The following is a 23,653-nucleotide window of genomic DNA, read 5'->3' as shown; positions in this document are numbered from 1 at the left end:
CCCTCTGCATATCTACACTATCAGTAAAAAACACACATCAATAAAGACTCGTTCCTTACCTTGGCGGCTATGTGCTACGGTAATGAAGTAGCATGAATGTAATTTTAATAATACTGTACAGTGAGCAGGGGGTTCCCTGAGCTGAACCGCATTGCTTTGTGGAGCAGGGACCCCCTGCTTCCCGAGTTACAGGCCCCGGTATGTGTCATCAGGTGGCAGTGTCGCCGCCATGTTTATAGCGTCCCCTCAACAAATATGGCGTCCACACTGTAACCGATGGCCCAAACCGGGGCCTGTAACTCGGGAAGCAGGGGGTCTCTGAACCACAAATAAATGCGCTTCAGCTCAGGGGGCCTCCTGCTCCCACACAATATTATTAAAATACATTAATGCTGCTTCATTACCATAGCGGATAGCCGCTAAGGCAATGAAGGGGTTAACGCATAGTAGCATGTTTATTGGGGACAAATGCCCACAATAAACATAGCAGCAATACACAACATACAATACAGTAATGGGCAACAGTACTATTATCCACAAAAGGATAATAGTGCAGTTGTCCATTTACAATATATACACACCAATAAAGACATTAAATACATGTAGCACTCACCCATGTGCGGCTGCCACGATGAAGGCCATCCTCATCTTCATCCTGCCCATGCCCCATCCGCTTCTGCAAAACAGACACAAGAATTAAAACATCCAATGTAATGTCCCCTAACCCCTTAATCACCATAGCGGTTATTAACCGCTACAGTCATTAAGGGGTTAACCCACCATCACCCACATACCCTCCCCACTAACCCCCCCACCCCTGAGGCCTAACCACCCTCACCCACTACCCACAGGGGAGTCCTACCAAATACCCTTGGGGCCAATACCCCCTCCCCCAGCACATACAGTACAATAATGAGCCAAATAAATATTATCCACATAGGTATAATACATTATTTGGCCATTATTAAACACATTGAATACGGTAATAAAGTGAATTAAATTGTACTAACCTCATCAATAAGAAGTCTCCATCGCCAGCATCATCCTTGGGGTCCGTTGCCAAAATAATAAATAGCCAAAACATCTCAATACCAGTAACATAACAATGAACCCCTTAATCACCTTATCGGGTACTAACCTGAAAGGTAATTAAGGGGTGAAGCCATCCTGCAATGCCAACAACACTTATGCATAACATCCTCAATGATTTAAAAACCAATTGCCTAACCAAATCCCATTTAATCATTCAATCTGAAGGCTCACATGCCTGTTAAAACATTGCATTTACAGTGTATACATGTAGCATAACATGTAAAGTACATGTACACGCTGAAAATCAATGTTAACAATACAATAATCCCACTCAAATCGCCATACATCACAAGAAGTATATTATTTAATCCAATAAACTCACCATCAATGAATTAACACACATCAATTACATCCCTAAACAATTAAAATACCATCCATACCAATTACACAATGAACTAAAGCTATCGTAACAGAGAACCACTTCAAAACATAGAAAAAAGTACACCAACAATTACAATATACTAAAGCAAGGCTTTCCATAACCTACTGTACGGCCTAGAAGCCCAAAACTTACATCTCTCTAATAATAAAATACATTTACCACACATCTATGCATAGCCACAATGATTAACAATACAGAATATCAAGCTTTAACAACAGTATCATTTCTTACCCTGTATATATATCTGTAGACATACATACATACATACATACATACAGTGGCAACAAATGATATGCATTTAAAAAAATGAACACATGAAAAAGCAACAAAAAACACAGTTACATTCAATACATTTCTTTCTTTAACTTACCATTACTTGCCCCCACCGACTCCCGTTGATCAGCTTACTCACGAACCAATCCACGAACCAATCCACGAACCAATCCACGACACAATCCACGAAACTATCCAGGAACAGGAAACCGTGAAATAAAAAAGCATTAAAAATTAAACATTAAAATAATAAAACATGACAATCAAGGGTTGTTCTAGTTTAATCCATGTGAATCTGTATTAAAATACCTTGTTCCGGGGTCTTCTTGCCGTCCGGTGCCACGCCCAGGTCTTCAATCTTCAGGAGGAGGTCCGTCCTCCTCGGCCTCTGTCTTCAAAATGAGACGCCATAGGCTTTTAAAGGCCTATGACGTCACATTTGTCGTCATATGGTTCCCACGGCCCTGATTGGGCCGTGAAAACCATGTGTTTTGGCCGATGTAAAAAAAATTGATGACGTCACTTAAAGGCAATGACAGCACAGCCAATCAGAATGGCTTTGCTGCAATTGCCTTTAAGAAAACGTCATGAAAAGACACATGGCCGGACTCACATGGTACTTGAACCAATCAGAGTAGGGATGGAGTTCCCACGCTCTGATTGGCTGCCGTACCATGTGAGTCTGTTTTGCAGAAGCGGATGGGGCATGGGCAGGATGAAGATGAGGATGGCCTTCATCGTGCCAGCCGCACATGGGTGAGTGCTACATGTATTTAATGTCTTTATTGGTGTGTATGTATTGTAAATGGACAACTGCACTATTATCCATTTGTGGATAATAGTCATTGTGCACATTACTATACAGTATGTTAGGGGGGTATAGGTGTTGTTGGGTTTATATATATATATATATATATATATATATATTTCTTTAATTATTTATTTATTTAGTTATTGTGGGGCTGGGGTGTGTATTTTTTTGATATTGTGGGTAGTGGGGGTGGGTGAAGGGGGTATTAGAACAACGGTGGTTGTTTAAGGCTTGCGGGTGGGTAGTGGGAGGCCTTAACCCCTGCTACGGTCGTGAAGGGGTTAAGTGCCCCCGCAACCCCCCCGCAAGTCCTAAACTCACACCCAGGGCCAAATACCCCCTTCACCCAACCCCGCTACCCACAATAACGCTGGCACGGTTGGTTAACCCCTTCATTGCCTTAGCGGTTAGCCGCTAAGGTAATGAAGTGGCTTTTAAATGCCTTTTTCCTGCCTCGGATGCATGCCGGGGGGCTCCGGTGCGGGTATCAGCTCCGGAGACCCCCGGCATCAATCACAGGCAGGAAAAAGGGCTGATTTTTTCTAAGTGTCGCCCTTGCCGATGCTTCTCCTCCAGCAAGTTGCCAACTTTAGTTGGAGGGACGGATTGGCCATAAAATCTCCAATCTGGCCTGCCGATCAGCACCGAAAAGCTGATCGGGGCTTACTGAATTCAGCCAGGTTAAAAAAGTCCCGATAAGTGGCTTATCGGCAGCCGGGTGGCGAAAAAATTTTTTTCGGAAGAAAAGTTGCCGATAATTCCAACTTATCGGGGCTTACTGAATCTGGAAGGGAAAAAATGGCGAAAAACGCCTTATCGGGGCTTACTGCATGAGGCCCTATGTTCTACAGAGGAATCATTTGATAAGCAGTCTAGAGATTTAGTTAATAGGTTTCAAGAGAGGGATTATCAACATTCACACATTCAGGAGGCTTTGGATGCAGTTAAAATCATAAATAGGACGGACCTTCTCTTGAGTGTTGGCAAAACTACAGTAATAGAATTAATAACAAAAAAGACACACGGGGATTCTTTTCTAAATAAAAATAAAGGTCAGCTGGGACCTTTTTTTATCACTCAGCAATCTAAACAAGCAGATTCTATCAGACGCATTGTTTATAAACATTGGGACACACTCAAATTAGACAATGATTTGAAAACCGTGGTGAGTGAGGGACCGAGATTTGTTTTCAAAAAGGCATAGTCATTAGCAGGCTTTCTATCACCCAGTATGTTTCAATCATACCATCAACAACATATCTCCAATATTCCTAGAGGCTTCTTTAAATGCGGCCACTGTGTGATTTGCCAATATGCCATTCCTATCACCAATATTCGAAATGCAAGACCCAATAAGAATATAAAGATTATGTCCTTTATTAATTGTAATACTAGTTACACAGTGTACATACTTCATTGTGGCTGTGGTAAGCACTACATTGGCCGAACCATTAGGTCCTTAAAACTTAGAATTATGGAGCACGTACAGTAGAGGCAACGTTTATTCTAACATTTGCCGTAAACTAGCCGGGTTACATTCTGGGTATGTGCTGGGTATGTGCTGGGTATGTTCTGGGCTAGTTTGAGGCACGTTTAAGGCATTTCTGCATTGACTAACGACCCATAGGATTAACACAGCAGGGATCCCTGGCATTCCAATTCAGTTTGAATGGGACTGTCAGGGACCCCCGCTGTTAATCTGATAGGCCATTAATCAATGCAGAAATGCTGGGGCTAGTTTAAGGAAAGTTTAAGGCATGTATTCAGAATGTACCTGGGTGTTTCCTGGGTTTTTTGGGGAATTGCCACTGGTTTTTGTTCGAATAAGAGTTGCCTCTACTGTAAGGGCTATCAAAAAAAGTAATACAACTAATCCAGTCTCAAGACACTTTGCTGGTTGTCCACAGTGGGGTATCCGGAACTTCTCTTTTTCGGCTGTTGAGCATGTTCCTATACCGCCCCGGGGGTGTGGGATAGGTTGAACATGCTCAACAGACGTGAGATGTTCTGGATATTCAGTATGGACACATTAGACCCATCTGGAATTAACAAGGATAGGGAATTGATCCATTTTTTATAATTACAACTTTCTATGATTCTCTAGGTTAACATTTATTCCCTTGACTTCATCCATATTCTTGTCATTTTTTAATATATTGCTAAGTTAAGTTAATGTATTGTTATATATATACATATATTTTTTATTAGCATATTCTATATTATATATTAAGCAATATGGCTTGATTATTTGTTACTTTGTTGAAGTGAAACTTCTTTAGTGGCACCTCTGATGGGATAAAACTGGATGATGTGGGGCGAAATGTGAAACGGAAGTGACGTCACGTAATGGACGCCACTCCGCTCACACCGCCCCTGTCACATGTTGCGGCGGCGGCGGCGATAGCCGCCAGCGCCGCTCCTAATCCTACCCCTCTGAGCCCCACACCCCCCACCCGAGCCCCACCCCCCCCGAGCATGCGCAGTTGTGATGGCGCCGCTGACGGATGCCACACATGCGCAGAAGCGGCTGGCAGCGGCGTCGTTCCCCCCACACGCGTTCGCGGGCCCCCTGCGCTCGCAGGAAGCGGTGACATACGGCGCAACACACGCGCGGCACAGGGGCGCTGGCTCCTGGAAGAAAGGGTGACCCGGGCGGCGCGCATGTACCCCGCGGGGGGGGGATGCGCAGAATTTGTGGCGGGGGTGGGGGTGCGCAGGATTTGTGAAGGGGGGGGGGCGCAGAAGGGGAGGGGGAGAAGTGGTGCGCAATTTTACACCCCGCCCCTGGCTGCAGCAGGACACACACACACACTGACTGCCCCCCCACCCCCACCCCCACACACACACACATACACACACACACTGACTGACCCACCCACACCTCCCCGCACACTGACTGACCCACCCACACCTCCCCACACACTGACTGACCCACCCACACCTCCCCACACACTGACTGACCCACCCACACCTCCCCACACACTGACTGACCCACCCACACCTCCCCACACACTGACTGACCCACCCACACCTCCCCACACACTGACTGACCCACCCACACTTCCCCACACACTGACTGACCCACCCACCCACACCTCCCCACACACTGACTGACCCACCCACACCTCCCCACACACTGACTGACCCACCCACACCTCCCCACACACTGACTGACCCACCCACACTGACTGACCCACACACTGACTGACCCACACACTGACTGACCCACCCACACTGACTGACCCACACACTGACTGACCCACCCACACTGACTGACCCACACACTGACTGACCCACCCACACTGACTGACCCACACACTGACTGACCCACCCACACTGACTGACCCACACACTGACTGACCCACCCACACTGACTGACCCACACACTGACTGACCCACCCACACTGACTGACCCACACACTGACTGACCCACCCACACTGACTGACCCACACACTGACTGACCCACCCACACTGACTGACCCACACACTGACTGACCCACCCACACTGACTGACCCACACACTGACTGACCCACCCACACTGACTGACCCACACACTGACTGACCCACCCACACTGACTGACCCACACACTGACTGACCCACCCACACTGACTGACCCACACACTGACTGACCCACCCACACTGACTGACCCACACACTGACTGACCCACCCACACTGACTGACCCACACACTGACTGACCCACCCACCCACACCTCCCCACACACTGACTGACCCACCCACCCACACCTCCCCACACACTGACTGACCCACCCACCCACACCTCCCCACACACTGACTGACCCACCGACCCACACCTCCCCGCACACCCACACCTCCCCGCCCACCCACACCTCCCCGCACACCCACACCTCCCCGCACACTGACTGACTGACCCACCCACCCACACCTCCCCGCACACTGACTGACTGACCCACCCACACCTCCCCGCACACTGACTGACTGACCCACCCACCCACACCTCCCCGCACACTGACTGACTGACCCACCCACCCACCCACACCTCCCCGCACACTGACTGACTGAAACACCTCCCCGCACACTGACTGACTGACCCACCCACCCACCCACTTACACCTCCCCGCACACTGACTGACTGACCCATCCACCCACCCACACCTCCCCGCACACTGACTGACTGACCCATCCACCCACCCACACCTCCCCGCACACTGACTGACTGACCCACCCACCCACACCTCCCTGCACACTGAATGACTGACCCACCCACCCACACCTCCCCGCACACTGACTGACTGACCCATCCACCCACCCACACCTCCCCGCACACTGACTGACTGACCCACCCACCCACCCACACCTCCCCACACACTGACTAACTGAAACACCTCCCCGCACACTGACTGACTGACCCACCCACCCACTTACACCTCCCCGCACACTGACTGACTGACCCATCCACCCACCTACACCTCTCCGCACACTGACTGACTGACCCACCCACCCACACCTCCCCACACACTGACTGACCCACCCACACTGACTCACCCACACACTGACTGACCCACCCACACTGACTGACCCACACACTGACTGACCCACCCACACACACTGACTGACCCACACACTGACTGACCCACCCACACTGACTGACCCACACACTGACTGACCCACCCACACTGACTGACCCACACACTGACTGACCCACCCACACCTCCCCACACACTGACGGACCCACCCCCCACACCTCCCCACACACTGACTGACCCACCCACCCACACCTCCCCACACACTGACTGACCCACCCACCCACACCTCCCCACACACTGACTGACCCACCCACCCACACCTCCCCGCACACCCACACCTCCCCACCCACCCACACCTCCCCGCCCACCCACACCTCCCCGCACACCCACACCTCCCCGCACACTGACTGACTGACCCACCCACCCACACCTCCCCGCACACTGACTGACTGACCCACCCACCCACCCACACCTCCCCGCACACTGACTGACTGACCCACCCACCCACACCTCCCCGCACACTGACTGACTGACCCACCCACCCACACCTCCCCGCACTCTGACTGACTGAAACACCCACCCACCCAACCCTCCCCGCACACTGACTGACTGACCCACCCACCCACACCTCCCCGCACACTGACTGACTGAACACACCTCCCCGCACACTGACTGACTGAAACACCTCCCCACACACTGACTGACTGACCCACCCACCCACTTACACCTCCCCGCACACTGACTGACTGACCCATCCACCCACCCACACCTCCCCGCACACTGACTGACTGACCCATCCACCCACCCACACCTCCCCGCACACTGACTGACTGACCCACCCACCCACACCTCCCCGCACACTGACTGACTGACCCACCCACCCACCCACCCACACCTCTCCGCACACTGACTGACTGACCCACCCACCCACACCTCCCCACACACTGACTGACTGACCCACCCACCCACACCTCCCCGCACACTGACTGACTGACCCACCCACCCACACCTCCCCGCACACTGATTGACTGACCCACCCACCCACACCTCCCCGCACACTGACTGACTGACCCACCCACCCACACCTCCCCCACACACTGACTGACACACACACTGACTTACACATACACACTGACTGACACACACACTGACTTACACATACACACTGACTGACACACATACACACACACACTGACTGACACACATACACACACACACTGACTGACACACACACACAGACTGACACCCCCCCCCCACACACACTGACTGACACACACACACTGACTTACACATACACACTGACTGACAGATACACATACACACTGACTGACTGACACACATACACACACACACACTGACTGACATACACACACACACACACACACACACACACACACACACACACACACACACACACACACACACACACACACACACACACACACACACACACACACACACACACACACACTGACTGACATACACACACACACACACACTGACTGACACACATACACACACACTGACTGACACACATACACACACACTGACTGACACACATACACACACACTGACACACATACACACAAGGAATTCACACTTAGTGCAAATAGCTAATACAGGGGATGTGTACCGAGCACGCGCATTCTAAGTCAAATTTATTTGCGTTTTGTCACTGAAATTGTATTTTGATTTTTAATTAAAACATCACCAACACAAATATAATTTCTGTGACAAAAGTCAAAGAAGTTTCACTTACTATGCGCGTGCACAGCACACACAGCTTTTTTATGGTCATTTATTATTAGTGGAAAATATTTCTTGTATTTTGTATCAATCTATGTGATTTGGTTCATATAATTTAAAACATATATATACACATTGTTTTATTTAAATGGTTATTATTATTATTATTATTATACATGTTATTTTAACATGGTATTCATTCATATCACTGTATGCACATTATTATCTTATATCTTTTGACATCATTAGAATATTAATTAATTAATGATATTACATATATATATTTTGTTATATATATGTTTTGTTCACTTTGGAAGGGTTATATGTGTTCTTGTTTTAATATATACTTTCACATCAATATAGTTTATTATTATTATTTTTTTCATTATTTTTTCAGATACACTTTCATGTATTGGATAGTCTTTTTTCAATATTTGTCACTATTTTGTTTTTAATGTAGTTGTCTCTTTAATAGAGGTTTGAGCTTTCTGCATTTCCTGTTTTGCTTAGTGAGCATTTTTTTCCCCTTTGGGCATCCGTATTTGCAACCCGGTCGGCCATCTTGGCACCGGGGGAGTCACTCGGTGGTGAAACTTTCTCCTGACAGGGCAGGCACGCAGTAAGTTCACCTGTTTATTGTCTTTGTATTTTTGTTTTTACTCTATATGGATCTTTTGCATTGGGGAAGTGCATTTGCACTGAGGCACCCGTAGTTTACTATCCGATCATGTGATCGGGTGGAGTGTCTTGGCGCGAATTCACTTCCTTATTCAAACCTCCATAAATATGGATATGTTTGGGAACACAGGTGACTCTTTGACAAAGCGCCACAACGGCGTGAAACGCGTTAGAGGACCCGTTTTTTTTGTAGCTTATGTCTACTTATGCCTTAGATTAAAGCATTTTAATTTTATTCAACCAGCCTCCAGCCCTTTATTTTCATAGGCAGTGCTCCACCACTTTTTTTCAATACTCCACATCCCCTTCTATTTATTCGGTCCTTCTGAAAATGGGAATAAACCTCTAAATTAACTGTCCAGTCATGAGTTTCATCCCACCGTGTTTCAGTAATACCTATGATATCATACTGCTCCCTTGCAGCTTTTAATTCAAACTCCCCCACTAGCGCCTTGATTTTTTATTTTTATTTTTCATAATGCTCAGCTCAGCCTTCTATTGTTCCTGTAGTGTACATATGCATTTTTAAATATATTTACAAATATTGTACAGTAGGTGATCTTTTATTTTGATAGTCTACCTAATGAGGAGATGTATTGCTAAAATCAGGAAGTGTTATTATTCATGTAGTTTAGCTGTTCACATCTTTCAGACTGTAGTGCATACTGTAACACTCTTTACGGACATTTTAATAATCAGATTGTACTGTAATGTGATATAAAAAAAAGAAATATATATATATATATATTTATACAGTACCGACACACTTTATTCGAGTGTGGTCGGTACCGCAAGCCGGGAAATCTCCCGGCTTGCTAGTGGCCGCCCCTCGGCGTGCCGCGCGTCATAGACGCGCGGTCACGCGTCTTCGGGAGCGTGCGCCCCCTGCACGCGCGTCCAGGGGCTCCCCGAGGGAGCCCTGGTGTCCCGCGATCGCGGGACAGCGGCAGGGGGTTCCGGGGGACCCGGCGGACCCGGCAGCGGTAGGGAGAGCGCCCCGATCGGAGGGCGCTCTTCCGCTGCTTCGGCGCGCGCCCGTCACTCTCGGGCGCGCGCCAGGCTACTGCTGCGGCAGAGAATGGGCAAATGCTCGAATAAACTCTGCCGCAGCAGTATACAGTCATGTGAAGAATAAAGTACACCCTCTGATTTCCATGGTTTTATATATCAGGATATAATAACAATCATGTGTTCCTTAGCAGGTCTTAAAATTAGGTAAATACAACCTCAGATGAAAAACAACACATGACATATTACACCGTGTTTATTTAACAAAAATAAAGCCAAAATGGAGAAGCTATGTGTGAAAAACTAAGTACACCCTTACTGCTTCCTTAGGAATTAAGATGCTAAGTAGCAGACAGGTGCAGTTAATCAAATGCCCTTGATTAATTGATCATCAGCAAGTGTGACCACCTCTATAAAAGACGAAGTTTTAGCAGTTTGCTGATCTGGAGCATTCAGGTGTGTGTTAACACAATGCAAAGGAGGAAAGACATCAGCAATGGTCTTAGAGAAGCAATTGTTGCTGCCCATCAATCTGGGAAGTGTTATAAGGCCATTTCCAAATAATTTAAAGGCAATCATTATATGGTGATAAAGATTATTCAAAAGTTGAAAACATTCAAGACAGTTGCCAATCTTCCCAAGAGTGAACATCCCAGCAAATTCACCCCAAGGTCAGACTGTGCAATTCTCAGAGAAATTGCAAAATACCCAAGAGTTACATCTCAGACTCTACAGGCTACAGTTAGCATGTTAAATGTTAAAGTTCATGACAGTACAATTAGAAAAAGACTGAAAAAGTATGTTTTTTGGAAGGGTTGCCAGGAGAAAGCCTCTTCTCTCTAAAAAGAACATGGCAGCATGGCTTAGGTTTGCAAAGTTGCATCTGAACAAACCACAAGACACAAGACCACACTTGTGCAAGACAACACCCACCTTAGAAAAAACATTTGCTTTAACTACCCTCACATGTGCTAATTAAGTTTGTTGTGCCAACCAGGTGACTTTCTAAATGTATATAAGTAAACTCATAACAGCCACTGCTGCTTGCAGCCATGCTTGTAAGCAGATATGCTTTTAAGTAGAAATGTTTCAAGTAGAATATGAAGTTTAAAAAGGAAGTTCAAAAAGAAGTGGAAAAGTGGACATCACCTACTGCTTCTGATTCCTGCTTTTGATCTACGTTGGAAAAGAGGATATCATCTATCTAAGACTGCACATCTCAACACTTAACTATTGCTATGATGCCGCCTTTATTTTTTATATTTGCTGCCACCTCACTTATTTTCAAATTATGCACTTCCTTCCACCAGTCTCCTTATGTCTCTAACTCTATTCATATATCTCCATCTCTCCTTTCTTCCCCACTTCTCAGTTCACATGAACTCCTTTCTTACCTGCGCCCTCTGACATCACACAGCTATACACCCTGCACTAAAACACACCCCTACAAATCATCCTCACACATTCTCTTTCTTTCCATGCTTCTCCTCCTTGCTTCTGGGGATATCTCTCCCAATCTTGGACCCTGCCTTATTTCTACCTGCTCCCGTCCTCGCCTCCCACATGCAACTTCTACTCCTTCTGGTTTTAACCCCTCCAACCTCATACCCATCTCCTGCCACCCTCCCTCCTCTCTCCCTTTCTCCTGTGCCCTTTGGAATGCTCGCTCCCTCTCTAACAAGTTCCTCTCTGTCCATGACTTCTTTCTCTCTCACTCCCTGCTTCTCTTTGCTATAACTGAGACCTGGCTCACTCAGTCTGACTCTGCTCTGGAAGCTGCCCTCTCTTATGGTGGCCTTTCTTTCTCCCACACTCCGCGCCCTGATGGCAGGGGTGGAGGTGTGGGGCTCCTGCTCTCCTCTCTCTGCCGTTACCGAACTCTTCCTATTCCCCCCTCTCTTCCTTTTCCCTCCTTTGACGTTCACACTGTCCAGATCTTCTCTCCTCTCCCTGTCCACGTGGCTGTCATCTATCACCCACCTACCTCTACTCATCCCCCCTCTGCCTTTCTCTCTCACTTTGAATCCTGGCTCTCTTTCTTTCTCTCCTCAGACTCCCCTGTTCTTTTCCTTGGGGACTTCAATTGCCACATTGATGACCCCTCTCTCCCTTGGGCTTCCCGCTTTCTTTCTCTAACCTCTTCTTTTGGCCTTCAACAGTGGACTGCAGCCAGCACCCACAAGGATGGCCACTACTTAGACCTGGTTATCACTAAAAACTTCTCTCTCTCTGATTTCTCCATTTCCCCTTTTCCTCTCTCTGACCATCACCTCATCTCATTCTCTCTATCTCGCTTCTCCCCTTCTCCACCTCCATCTACCCCCCGGTTTTGCAGAAACCTGCACTCTATTCACTTACCTGACTTTGAGTTCACGTTACGCTCCTCCCTCTCCTCTCTAAGCTCTGCTACAGACCCTGACAACCTGGTGAGGAACTATAACTCTGTCTTGTCCTCCTCTCTTGATCTACATGCCCCGCTTTCTCTCTGCCGCACTCGCCCTTTTAACCCTAGACCATGGTTAAATTCCCACACGCGCATGCTGTGTTCCTACACTCGTTCCTCTGAACGCCTCTGGAGGAAATCTCATACTCTCGCAGACTTCCTTCACTACAAATTTATGCTATCCTGTTTCAACTCTGCCCTCTCGCAAGCTAAACAAGCCTACTTTTCTTCACTAATCAACATGCACAAGTCTAACCCACGCCGACTGTTCTCTGTCTTTGATACTCTACTCAAACCACCCTCAGCTGCCTCTCCTTCTTCCATCTCCGCTCAGGACTTTGCTGACTATTTTAAGGAAAAGGTGGAATCCATACGTCAGAACATCCCCTCTGTTTCTTCCTCCCATCCTACACCTCTTCCTAACTCTTCTCCTGCCTTCCTTGACTCTTTTTCCACTGTCTCACAGGAGGATGTGTCGCTGTTGATCGCCTCTTCTCCCTCTACCACTTGCCCTCTTGACCCATTCCCTCCCATCTCCTAAAACCTCTTGCTCCTACTATAATCCCTACGCTCACGCACATTTTTAACTCCTCCCTCTGCTCTGGAACCTTTCCATCCTCCTTCAAACATGCAACAGTCATACCATTACTCAAAAACAGCAAGCTTGACCCTACCTGTCTTTCTAACTATCGACCTGTCTCCCTCCTGCCTTTTGCCTCTAAACTCCTTGAACGTCTTGTATTCTCTCGATTGCTCCATTTTCTCAACACCTATTCTCTCCTAGACCCTCTACAATCTGGCTTCCGCACTGCTCACTCCATGGAAACAGCCCTCACTAAAATAACTGACGACCTCCATGCTGCCAAAGACAGAGGTCATTACACTCTGCTTATATTACTCGACCTCTCTGCAGCATTTGACACCGTGGACCACCCTCTTCTCCTTCACATTCTCCATACTCTTGGCATTCAGAACAAAGCTCTATCCTGGATCTCATCCTACCTCTCCCATCATACTTTCAGTGTCTCTTCTGCTAACACCTCCTCCTCCTCTATTGATCTCTCTGTGGGGGTACCACAGGGCTCTGTCCTGGGACCTCTTCTCTTTTCTCTGTATACACTCTCTCTAGGTGACCTAATAACATCTTTTGGGTTTAATTATCACCTCTATGCTGATGACACACAAATATATTTCTCAACACCCGACCTTACACCTGCTGTACAAACCAAAGTTTCTGAATGTCTCTCTGCTATATCATCCTGGATGGCCCTCCGCCACCTTAAACTCAACATGGCTAAAACAGAGCTCCTCATACTTCCTCCCAAACCTGGCCCTACTACCTCCTTCCAAATTACTGTTGGAACTACGATCATTCACCCAGTAGCCCAAGCACGCTGTCTAGGGGTCACACTCGACTCCTCTCTCACATTCACCCCTCACATTCAAAACATTTCTAAAACCTGTCGCTTTTTCCTCCGCAATATAACAATGATACACCCTTTCCTCTGTTGCTCGACTGCTAAAACTCTGACTCAGGCCCTCATTCTCTCCCGTCTTGATTACTGTAACCTCCTGCTGTCCGGCCTTCCTGCCTCTCACCTGTCTCCCCTACAATCTATCCTAAACGCTGCTGCCAGAATCACTCTACTCTTTCCGAGATCTGTCTCAGCATCTCCCCTCATGAAATCCCTCTCCTGGCTTCCGATCAAATCCCGCATCTCACACTCCATTCTTCTCCTCACTTTTAAAGCTTTACACTCTTCTGCCCCTCCTTACATCTCAGCCCTAATTTCTCGTTATGCACCATCCAGACTCTTGCGTTCTTCTCAAGGATGTCTTCTTTCTACCCCCTTTGTATCTAAAGCCCTCTCCCGCCTTAAACCTTTTTCACTGACTGCCCCTCACCTCTAGAATGCCCTTCCCCTCAGTACCTGACTAGCACCCTCTCTATCCACCTTTAAGACCCACCTTAAGACACACTTGCTTAAAGAAGCATATGAATAGCACTGTGGCTATTCTGAACACATGATACATAAAGCTTGGCCCCCTGCAGACGCACCTACCAGAACTCCCTCCTACTGTCTCTGTACGTTCTCCCTACCTACCAATTAGACTGTAAGCTCCTCGGAGTAGGGACTCCTCTTCCTTAATGTCTAAAGCACTTATTCCCATGATCTGTTATTTATATTATCTGTTATTTATTTGATGACCACACATATTACTGCTGTGAAGCGCTATGTACATTAATGGCGCTATATAAATAAAGACATACAATACAATACAATACATCTGGAACAATGTCCTTTGGACAAACGAGACCAAAGTGGAGATGTTTGGCCATAATGCATAGCGCCACGTTTGGCGAAAACCAAAAACAGCATATCAGCGCAAACACCTCATACCAACTGTCAAGCACGGTGGTGGAGGGGTGATTATTTGGGCTTGTTTTGCAGCCACAGGACCTGGGAACCTTGCAGTCATTGAGTCGACCATGATCTCCTCTGTATACCAAAGTATTCTAGAGTCAAATGTGAGGGCCTCTGTCCGACAGCTAAAAGCTTGGCCGAAATTAAGTCATGCAATAGGACAATGATCACAAGCACACCAGCAAATTTAGAACAGAATGGCTGAAAAAGAAAAGAATCAAGGTGTTGCAATTGCCCAGTCAAAGTCCAGACCTCAACCCGATTGAAATGCTGTGGCTGGACCTTAAGAGAGCTGTGCATAGACAAATGCCCTGAAACCTCAATGAACTGAAGCAACGCTGTAAAGAAGAGTGGGCCAAAATTCCTCCACAATGATGTTAGAGACTAATAAAGTCATACAGAAAACAATTACTTCAAGTTATTGCTGCTAAAGGTGGTTCTACAAGCTATTGAATCATAAGGTTAACTTTAGTTTTTCACACATGGCTTCACCATTTTGGCTTTGTTATTGTTATATTGTTATTATGTCCTAATATGTAAAACCATGGAATTCAAAGAGGGTGTACTTTCTTTTTCACATGACTGTATGTATATATATATATATATATATATATATATATATATAGAGAGAGAGAGAGAGAGAGAGAGAGAGAGAGAGAGAGAGAGAGAGAGAGAGAGAGAGAGAGAGAGAGAGAGAGAGCAAGAGAGAGAGAGAGCACAAAAGAGATGATAAGGTGCCCAAATTGTCAGCAGGAAATTAATGGATGGTATCACAGAATGCTGCCGCAATGTAAAGGCTATACACTATAACCCAGAGATAAGATATGTAAAGAGAAAACAAAAGGCACAATCAATAACATATAAATAAATCAATATATGAAATAACTACAGGGAAATGCATAAATGAGAGCCCACAAATTGCTCCCAAAAACGTAGTAGAACCTAGAAGATGAAGAGAAAGCCAGTATGGTGATGTACGTTTGTATTGATACTACAGCGCACATAGACAGCTATTTACAATAATTTAGCAAATTCAGGCATTTCAGGATAAAATCCTTTCTTGATTGCGGAGTGGAATCTGTTAAGGTTGGATCTCCACGGAGTGTTCGCTGCCGTTGACACGGATGCCTTCGCCGCTTTGGAACTTCACCTCCTAACTCCCTAACTCCCAAATAGTATTGCGGTGATGACGTCATAGCGACTCAGCAGTTCAGTGAGCCGAGGGGATCTCCGTAAAAGTGCCTTACACCTTGGCATGCATGAACAGCCTGAGATAGGTGATTTAAAAGACCGTCATGACTATAATTAAAAGATCATAGCAAGGACCTGAGCCCTACATGTTTCGTCCAATGGAGGACTTCTTGTGGGGTATGTCATCTGCCCAGAACTCTCTATTTATGTGAGCTTCAGCCCTGAAAGGCTATAGTTTATGCAGTTGTACCAATCAAGAAGAGTTTTCAGCAATATGACAAATATCCACAGACAGTTATAATAAAATTAAGTAAATATTGGAACCCATGTAAAACATATAGTGAAAATGCAATATAAGTTTATATAATAAAAAATAATTTTAGTTGCCCTTCTATACACAAATCTCGTTCCCCTTTCTACATATTCACATAGATTATGATCCATTTTTAATAAATTGTTGTTTATTTACTAACTTGCGGGTGTGGGAAGAGGTTTGTTGGACGAAAAACAAGAAGTCTAAAAGTTAGAATCATGGAACACCTTAGACTTATTAAGAGGGGTGATCTAAACCACCCTGTTTCAAAACACCTTTTGAGGTGTGGACAGGATGGTGTGAAGAACTTCTCTTTCATAGGGATAGAGAAGATAATCATGAACTAAAGGGGTGGGAACAGATTGAATCTGTTGATCAAAGAGAGGCCTTCTGGATTTTTACTTTTTAAGAACACGGACTCCAGAGGGCCTAAATGTGGAATGGAATTTGAGACACTTTTTAGGTTTATTATAGATTTATACAGTACTTAGGAATATGACATAGGAGATACAGTATTTATAACTTCAGCATTTTTGAGAAGTTTTTATTGTCTTCTTGAACTTGTGGATTCACGTGAAGAATTAGGAATTCAAATTATTTATAGATATGTATAAATTTACGGTATAACTATGTGTTAGAACATATCCTATATGATTGATTGTTTACTTGTTTCCTGTTGTCTTCATTTCAGTCCTTGTAGATAAGAGAATGTATAATTGGTGTATGTTTCTTGTTTTTCTCTTTTGAAGAGGACTTTACCCCTGTTCAGTACAAAGCTCCACTGCCTTCAAGAGTTGAGAAGAACATGCCACCATTCAATGGTTTTGGTTCTGAGGAGGATTCTCTTTGTTCATGCTTAGGACTTGTACCAAAACCACCTCAACGAGACTTCAAGAAATTCATTGAAAAAGACAGGTATTTTTCTGAAATCCATACCCACACATACAGTAACAAGGTCCGCACCACTTATCCACAATTAATTTTAATCTTAAATCCAATACAACAAACAAGGACTTATCTGTAAAAACAAAGTCGAATTTTAGAGTAAATAACATTTTTTTTGTCTTAAACTCCCCAATACAGGTTTTAAAGGTTTTGTGCATGTGTGTTGTATGGAAATTAGTGACTACATTAAGATAGCTGTACTTCTTAAATGACACACAGTGTAGTACAAACAATAAACCAACAATAGTAAACAAAATAGAAACTGTAGTACTTAAAATAAAATAAGATTAAAATGGGTTAAATCGAAATTAACTGACATTGTGCACCAAGATGAAATTATATAATATTCTTCCAAGAAACTGTCATAAAAATTATTTCAGCAAAGGGGCATTCATTTATGCTAAGTATGCATGTGAACACACATTTCACCATTTTATCTGCAGTATCTTGACTGCAATATACCATCATTGAATTGCTCTTACAACATCCTTAAAGCAGCAAAATGTGAAAAATCCTGTGTTTTTTCTTTAAATAAATCAGTTGTCGTATTAGATAATAGTGTTGCATTTAAAAAAAAACTTCTAATGCCATTTTTTAATGATTTTAATGTACTAATCATTCTTTGGTTGCTACAGCAACCATTTAGAAAGTCATATACACTTTCTCTTTAGAAGCAGGCTCTGATACACACCTTTTTGAGCTCTTTCCTTTGTCAACAAAGTATTACAAACAGATCTGTTGCAGTTTTCTAATCAGCAGACTGTCTATTGCTCTGAAAGCTGTAACAATAATGTGGTACACTTAGTAATATAATGTTACATATCAGCTGCAGTATTTCACAGACTGCAGCACAAAGTTAGACGGAATCCATTATGTTAGGCACACAATCAGGATTTCTACAGATTTATAACAGGACCACCAAATGATTGACAGCTTAGGTATGAATTTAGAATGATACCTTGTCACATGCTTTACATATAAAAATAAGAAAGCAAATAAGGGTAATTTTATTTATAATAATGTTTTACCAAAAGTAATAGATTGAGTGTGACCACTCGTTTTCAAGTATGTCTTGGACAAGGCGTTATAATAATACATGGTTACATTAAAAGAACAGAGGTTATACAGTCAATTCACATGCATTTCGTGGACAGATAGCGATGGAAAATTGGGTACAGGGGATAAATGGCTGGTGAGTTTCAGATTGAAATAGGGAAGCTTAAACATCACCAAACATCAGCGAACAGCAGCAAATGGCTCACACCCTTTAGCTGCCCTTCAACTGTGCCAAAAGCTGTCCGCCTTAGGGGCGCCGCAGATGTACAGTACACTGAAGGGGTTTAGATTGAATGCAGCTGTGACTTCAAATTTCTTTGTCCTCTTGGCTCATTAACATTCCAGTGGGTGGGGTTGACGTTCCACAAAGTACATGTAAATGTTAACGCTTAGCATGCTGGTCATGTACAGAAGGGAGCAGCCCTTGTGGAGCCTCATCAGGCGTCCGCCTTTGGGGCGACGCAGATGTACACATGTTGTATTGCCGCTTTAAAGGGTTTCACAAGTGTCCAGTTATGTGGACCTTTACATTGATTCCGCCACACTATACAAAGTTGCACATTACCATGGATATTTGGATTTACACATTATATAAGTGATGAGGCATACAACCTATTGTATTATATTGACAGGAGTTCACATCCATTTATACATTATATACTATATATATATATATATATATATATACTAACAAACAAGAAAATATATCGCTTACAACAACTTTGTTAAATAAGTGGAATCCAGACCAGTCAGTACCTATATACGGATAATAGTCCAAATAGTGACTGGTGGTGCTAATGAGAAGTTTAAGTATGGAAACACAAAAGAACAAAGAATCCCAAAAAGAAACACTCAAAAAGTGAGTGTTTCTTTTTGGGATTCTTTGTTTGTGTGTTTGTGTATATTATATATATACACAGTATATATATATTTATATTTATATATATAATCCAATGCACAGCCGGCACACCATTAGCAAGTAAATAAGTTTTGGTGCTTATCCCATAAAGCAATAACAGACCATACGATACCGGTTGCAACACGACATCAAGGGACAGCACGCAGGTAAGTAGATCATACATTTTCTATATTTGATAGAAGACACAAAAAACGACGTTTCGGTCCCCCAGTGGGACCTTTAGCATCACCTTGAGAAAGGTCCCACTGGGGGGACCGAAACGTCGTTTTTTGTGTCTTCTATCAAATATAGAAAATTTATGAACTACTTACCTGCGTGCTGTCCCTTGATGTCGTGTTGCAACCGGTATCGTATGATATATATATATATATATATATAGATAGATAGATAGATAGATAGATATATATAGATATATATATACTGTGTGTGTATATATATATATATATATATATATATATATATATATATATTGTGACAGAAACCAGGGGTTGGTAATAAACTCCATATACAGGGCTCCCAGGATACTGAACAGTTTCTGTCCTGTCTAAGCTGAACAGGGCAGCCTCGTGGTACCGGCACTCCATTCCACAGTTTGTCTGCTGCCTGTTTTCTGTCACCTGTCATGCTGATTAGAGTTCAGGTATATAAGACCTGTTTCCTGTTTCCTCTGGGCCCCGCCCAAGAGCCTGGAAGGCTGCTGAACTGCAGAGGGGTGAGAAAGCCTCTTTCCCAAATCGCTTCATTCATTCTGTTAGTTTGTCTAAAGACTGCAAAGGTACTTATTTTGTTGGTGGAAGTGGACAAGCCACTTCCAACTCTGAGTCAGGGACATCTAAGTTTAAGTTATCGCTCAGACGAGCAGCTTTTTGTTTGGCTTTGTTTTCTGTTTAAACTGTGGCAGTCTCAGTGCCTGGGACTGAATAAACCAGGCATAGCCTGTTTAAAGGAACAGTACGTGACGTCTCATCATTTAACCTACCCTAAAAGACCGTGTTCTAACAGTCCCGGACAGACGGCGGAGCCCCGGAGTAAGCCGTTTGTCACATATGGTGGAGAATGCGGGCAGAACACTGAAAGGTCTGGGGGTTAAAGAACTTTAAAAAAAAAAAAAAAAAAAAAAAGAAGTTTTTTTTTTCTCTCTCTCCAAACAAGATGGAAGACGTGGTGAGTGCGCTGGTACGCAATGTCGCTGTCCAGAAAGACGCGAATGAAGCCCAGCAACAGGCGAGTGAAACCCAGCGACAGCTGTTAATAGCCCAGCAAGAGACTAATGCAAACCAGCAAGAGACAAACCGCCTGCTGAGAGAGGAGCAAAAGCGGTTCGCTCAGGGCTTACAGCAGGAACTCGAGATCCTGAGGGGGACTATCAGTAACCTTCCACTGGCAGAGGCAGCCCCAGTTCCGAAAATGACCAGGGCAAGCCACTACCTTCAGAAGATGGGACCCTCGGATGATGTGGAAGCCTATCTTCTCACGTTTGAACGCACGGCACAGAGAGAGGGATGGCCAGAAGCTGAGTGGGCTGGTCTAATCGCACCCTTCCTAAGCGGCGAACCCCAGAAGGCTTACTTTGATCTAGAGCCAGCCGAAGCTAACGTCTATGCAAAATTGAAGTTCGAGATCCTCGCCCGCCTCGGCGTAACCACGGCTGTTCGTGCCCAAAGGTTTCACGCATGGTCCTTCACGATGGATAAAGCCACCCGAAGCCAGATGTATGACCTCATCCACCTCGCCCGGAAGTGGCTACAACCCGAGATCAACTCAGCAAGCCACATCGTGGAACGGTTGGTCATGGACCAGTTCTTGAGGAAACTTCCCTCTGCCTTACGCCGTTGGGTCAGTCGGAGTGACCCCCACAATGCGGATGAGCTTGTGGCCCTTGTAGAAAGGTACAGTGCAGCAGAAGAGCACCCGCAACCCACAGTCGTGGAGCAACCCCACTATCCGAGGTTCCAGGACTCTTCCAGAGACGGTAAAAGGGTACCGGGGTTAAGGGGCGCTGAAGAGCGGCGACCACCTTCACGCCGCTCCAGCAACAGTGGTTCGCACACTAAGGGCAATAGCCAACATGGGGAGCCGGGAAAAGGCTCTAAGTGGGACACAGACTATGTACCTAAATGTGTAAATTGTCATGAGAGGGGCCACACAGCAAAAATCTGCCCACTAAATGATGAGACCATGCAATGCAACAGCGTGGAACCTTATTCGCTGTTGTCCCAATGTATGGGCCCTAGCCCAGAGGACCCCTTGAATAACCATCTGTGGGCATTTGTAAAGGTTAATGGTAAGAGGGTTCGGGCACTTCTTGACTCTGGGAGTATGGTCACACTAGTGTCCGAATACCTATTGCCCATTAAGAAGAAACAGGTAAACAGTTCACAAAGAGTGGCAATTTGTTGTATACATGGGGATAATCATGAATATTCCACTGTTGATGTTTTTTTTGAAACAGAATTTGGTTCTTTAGATTTCAAGGTGGGTGTTGTACCCAAACTGGCACATGATGTGTTAATAGGGACCGACTTTCCCCATTTTCTAAAAATGTGGTCCCCAGCTCAGAATAGCGCCCAGAGTTCAATAGCAGACCATAACGAAGTGTTAGAAGAAACAAATCCTTTCCCTTTTTCAGAAATGGAGGTTGACGAGGGCCCAAATAAGAAGGGGGAAAAGGAGGAGTGCTGTGAAATTCCCTTCCCCATCACTACTTTGGTAGGGAATACCCCAAATCAAGATGTTGATCAGGCACTTACCACCCCAGTACAGGATAAGACCCTCGCTGACCTAGAGGTCAGTCCTGGGAGTTTTAAGAAGGCCCAGTGGGAGGACCCCACATTAGCGGTAGCAAGGGGAAATATACGGGACCAGAATAGTACTCATGGCCAACCAGATAGGTCACTTGCTTACCCCTACTTCGAGGTAGAGAACGACCTAGTATATCGGGTTGATAAAAGAAAATCAGTTACAACTAAACAATTGTTGGTACCACGGACATTCCGTAACGTAGTATTACACCTCGCACATAGTCATCCATTGGGGGGACACCTAGGGGTGGAAAAGACAAAAGAAAAGGTTCTCCGAAGCTTTTATTGGCCTGGGGTTCTGGCAGAAATTACAAACTATTGTTCCTCATGCCCAGAATGTCAGATCACCGCCCCGTTCAAAGCATACCGCAGCCCATTGGTACCCCTTCCCATAATAGAGGTACCATTTGACCGGATTGCTATGGATCTAGTAGGACCCCTAATAAAGTCTGCTAGGGGACATCAGCATATATTGGTAATATTAGATTATGCTACCCGATATCCGGAGGCAGTTCCCCTACGTAGCACCTCTGCTAAAAACATAGCAAAAGAGTTAGTACTTCTGTTTTCCCGGGTCGGAATTCCTAAAGAGATCTTATCTGACCAGGGAACACCATTTATGTCCCAAGTAACAAAAGAGCTATGTAAACTCCTAAAAATCAAGCATCTCAGAACCTCAGTCTATCATCCACAAACAGATGGTTTAGTGGAAAGGTTCAATAAAACCTTAAAGAGCATGTTACGCCGGGCGGTCGATAAGGATGGGAAAAACTGGGACTGTTTGTTACCATACCTGTTATTTGCCATTAGGGAAGTTCCCCAGTCATCCACAGGCTTCTCCCCGTTTGAACTATTGTATGGCCGACATCCAAGGGGCTTACTGGATATAGCCAAAGAAACTTGGGAACACGAGGTTACCCCTTACAGAAGTGTAATAGAGCATGTTGCCCAAATGCAGGACCGCATTGCTGCAGTCCTACCCATAGTGAGGGAACACATGGAGAAAGCTCAAGAAGCACAAAGGAATACGTATAATAAGGGTGCTAGGGTCAGAATTTT

At 45.2% G+C, this 23,653-nt stretch overlaps 1 protein-coding gene across 1 annotated transcript in view; it reads left to right on the top strand.

The window, feature by feature from the left end:
• EFHC2 (EF-hand domain containing 2) overlaps nucleotides 1–23,653 on the top strand; it is a 173,552-nt gene that overhangs the window by 81,119 nt on the left and 68,780 nt on the right. Inside the window, exon 8 of the mRNA XM_075589734.1 lies at nucleotides 17,623–17,788. Coding sequence (XP_075445849.1) covers nucleotides 17,623–17,788 — 166 coding nt within the window. The remainder of the gene's footprint in view (nucleotides 1–17,622; nucleotides 17,789–23,653) is intronic.

Source organism: Ascaphus truei, chromosome 3 (genome assembly GCF_040206685.1).
Source record: "Ascaphus truei isolate aAscTru1 chromosome 3, aAscTru1.hap1, whole genome shotgun sequence".
NCBI classification, from domain to species: domain Eukaryota; kingdom Metazoa; phylum Chordata; class Amphibia; order Anura; family Ascaphidae; genus Ascaphus; species Ascaphus truei.
Note: the sequence above shows the minus strand (reverse complement) of the source record. Positions and strands in the feature narration are given on the sequence as shown.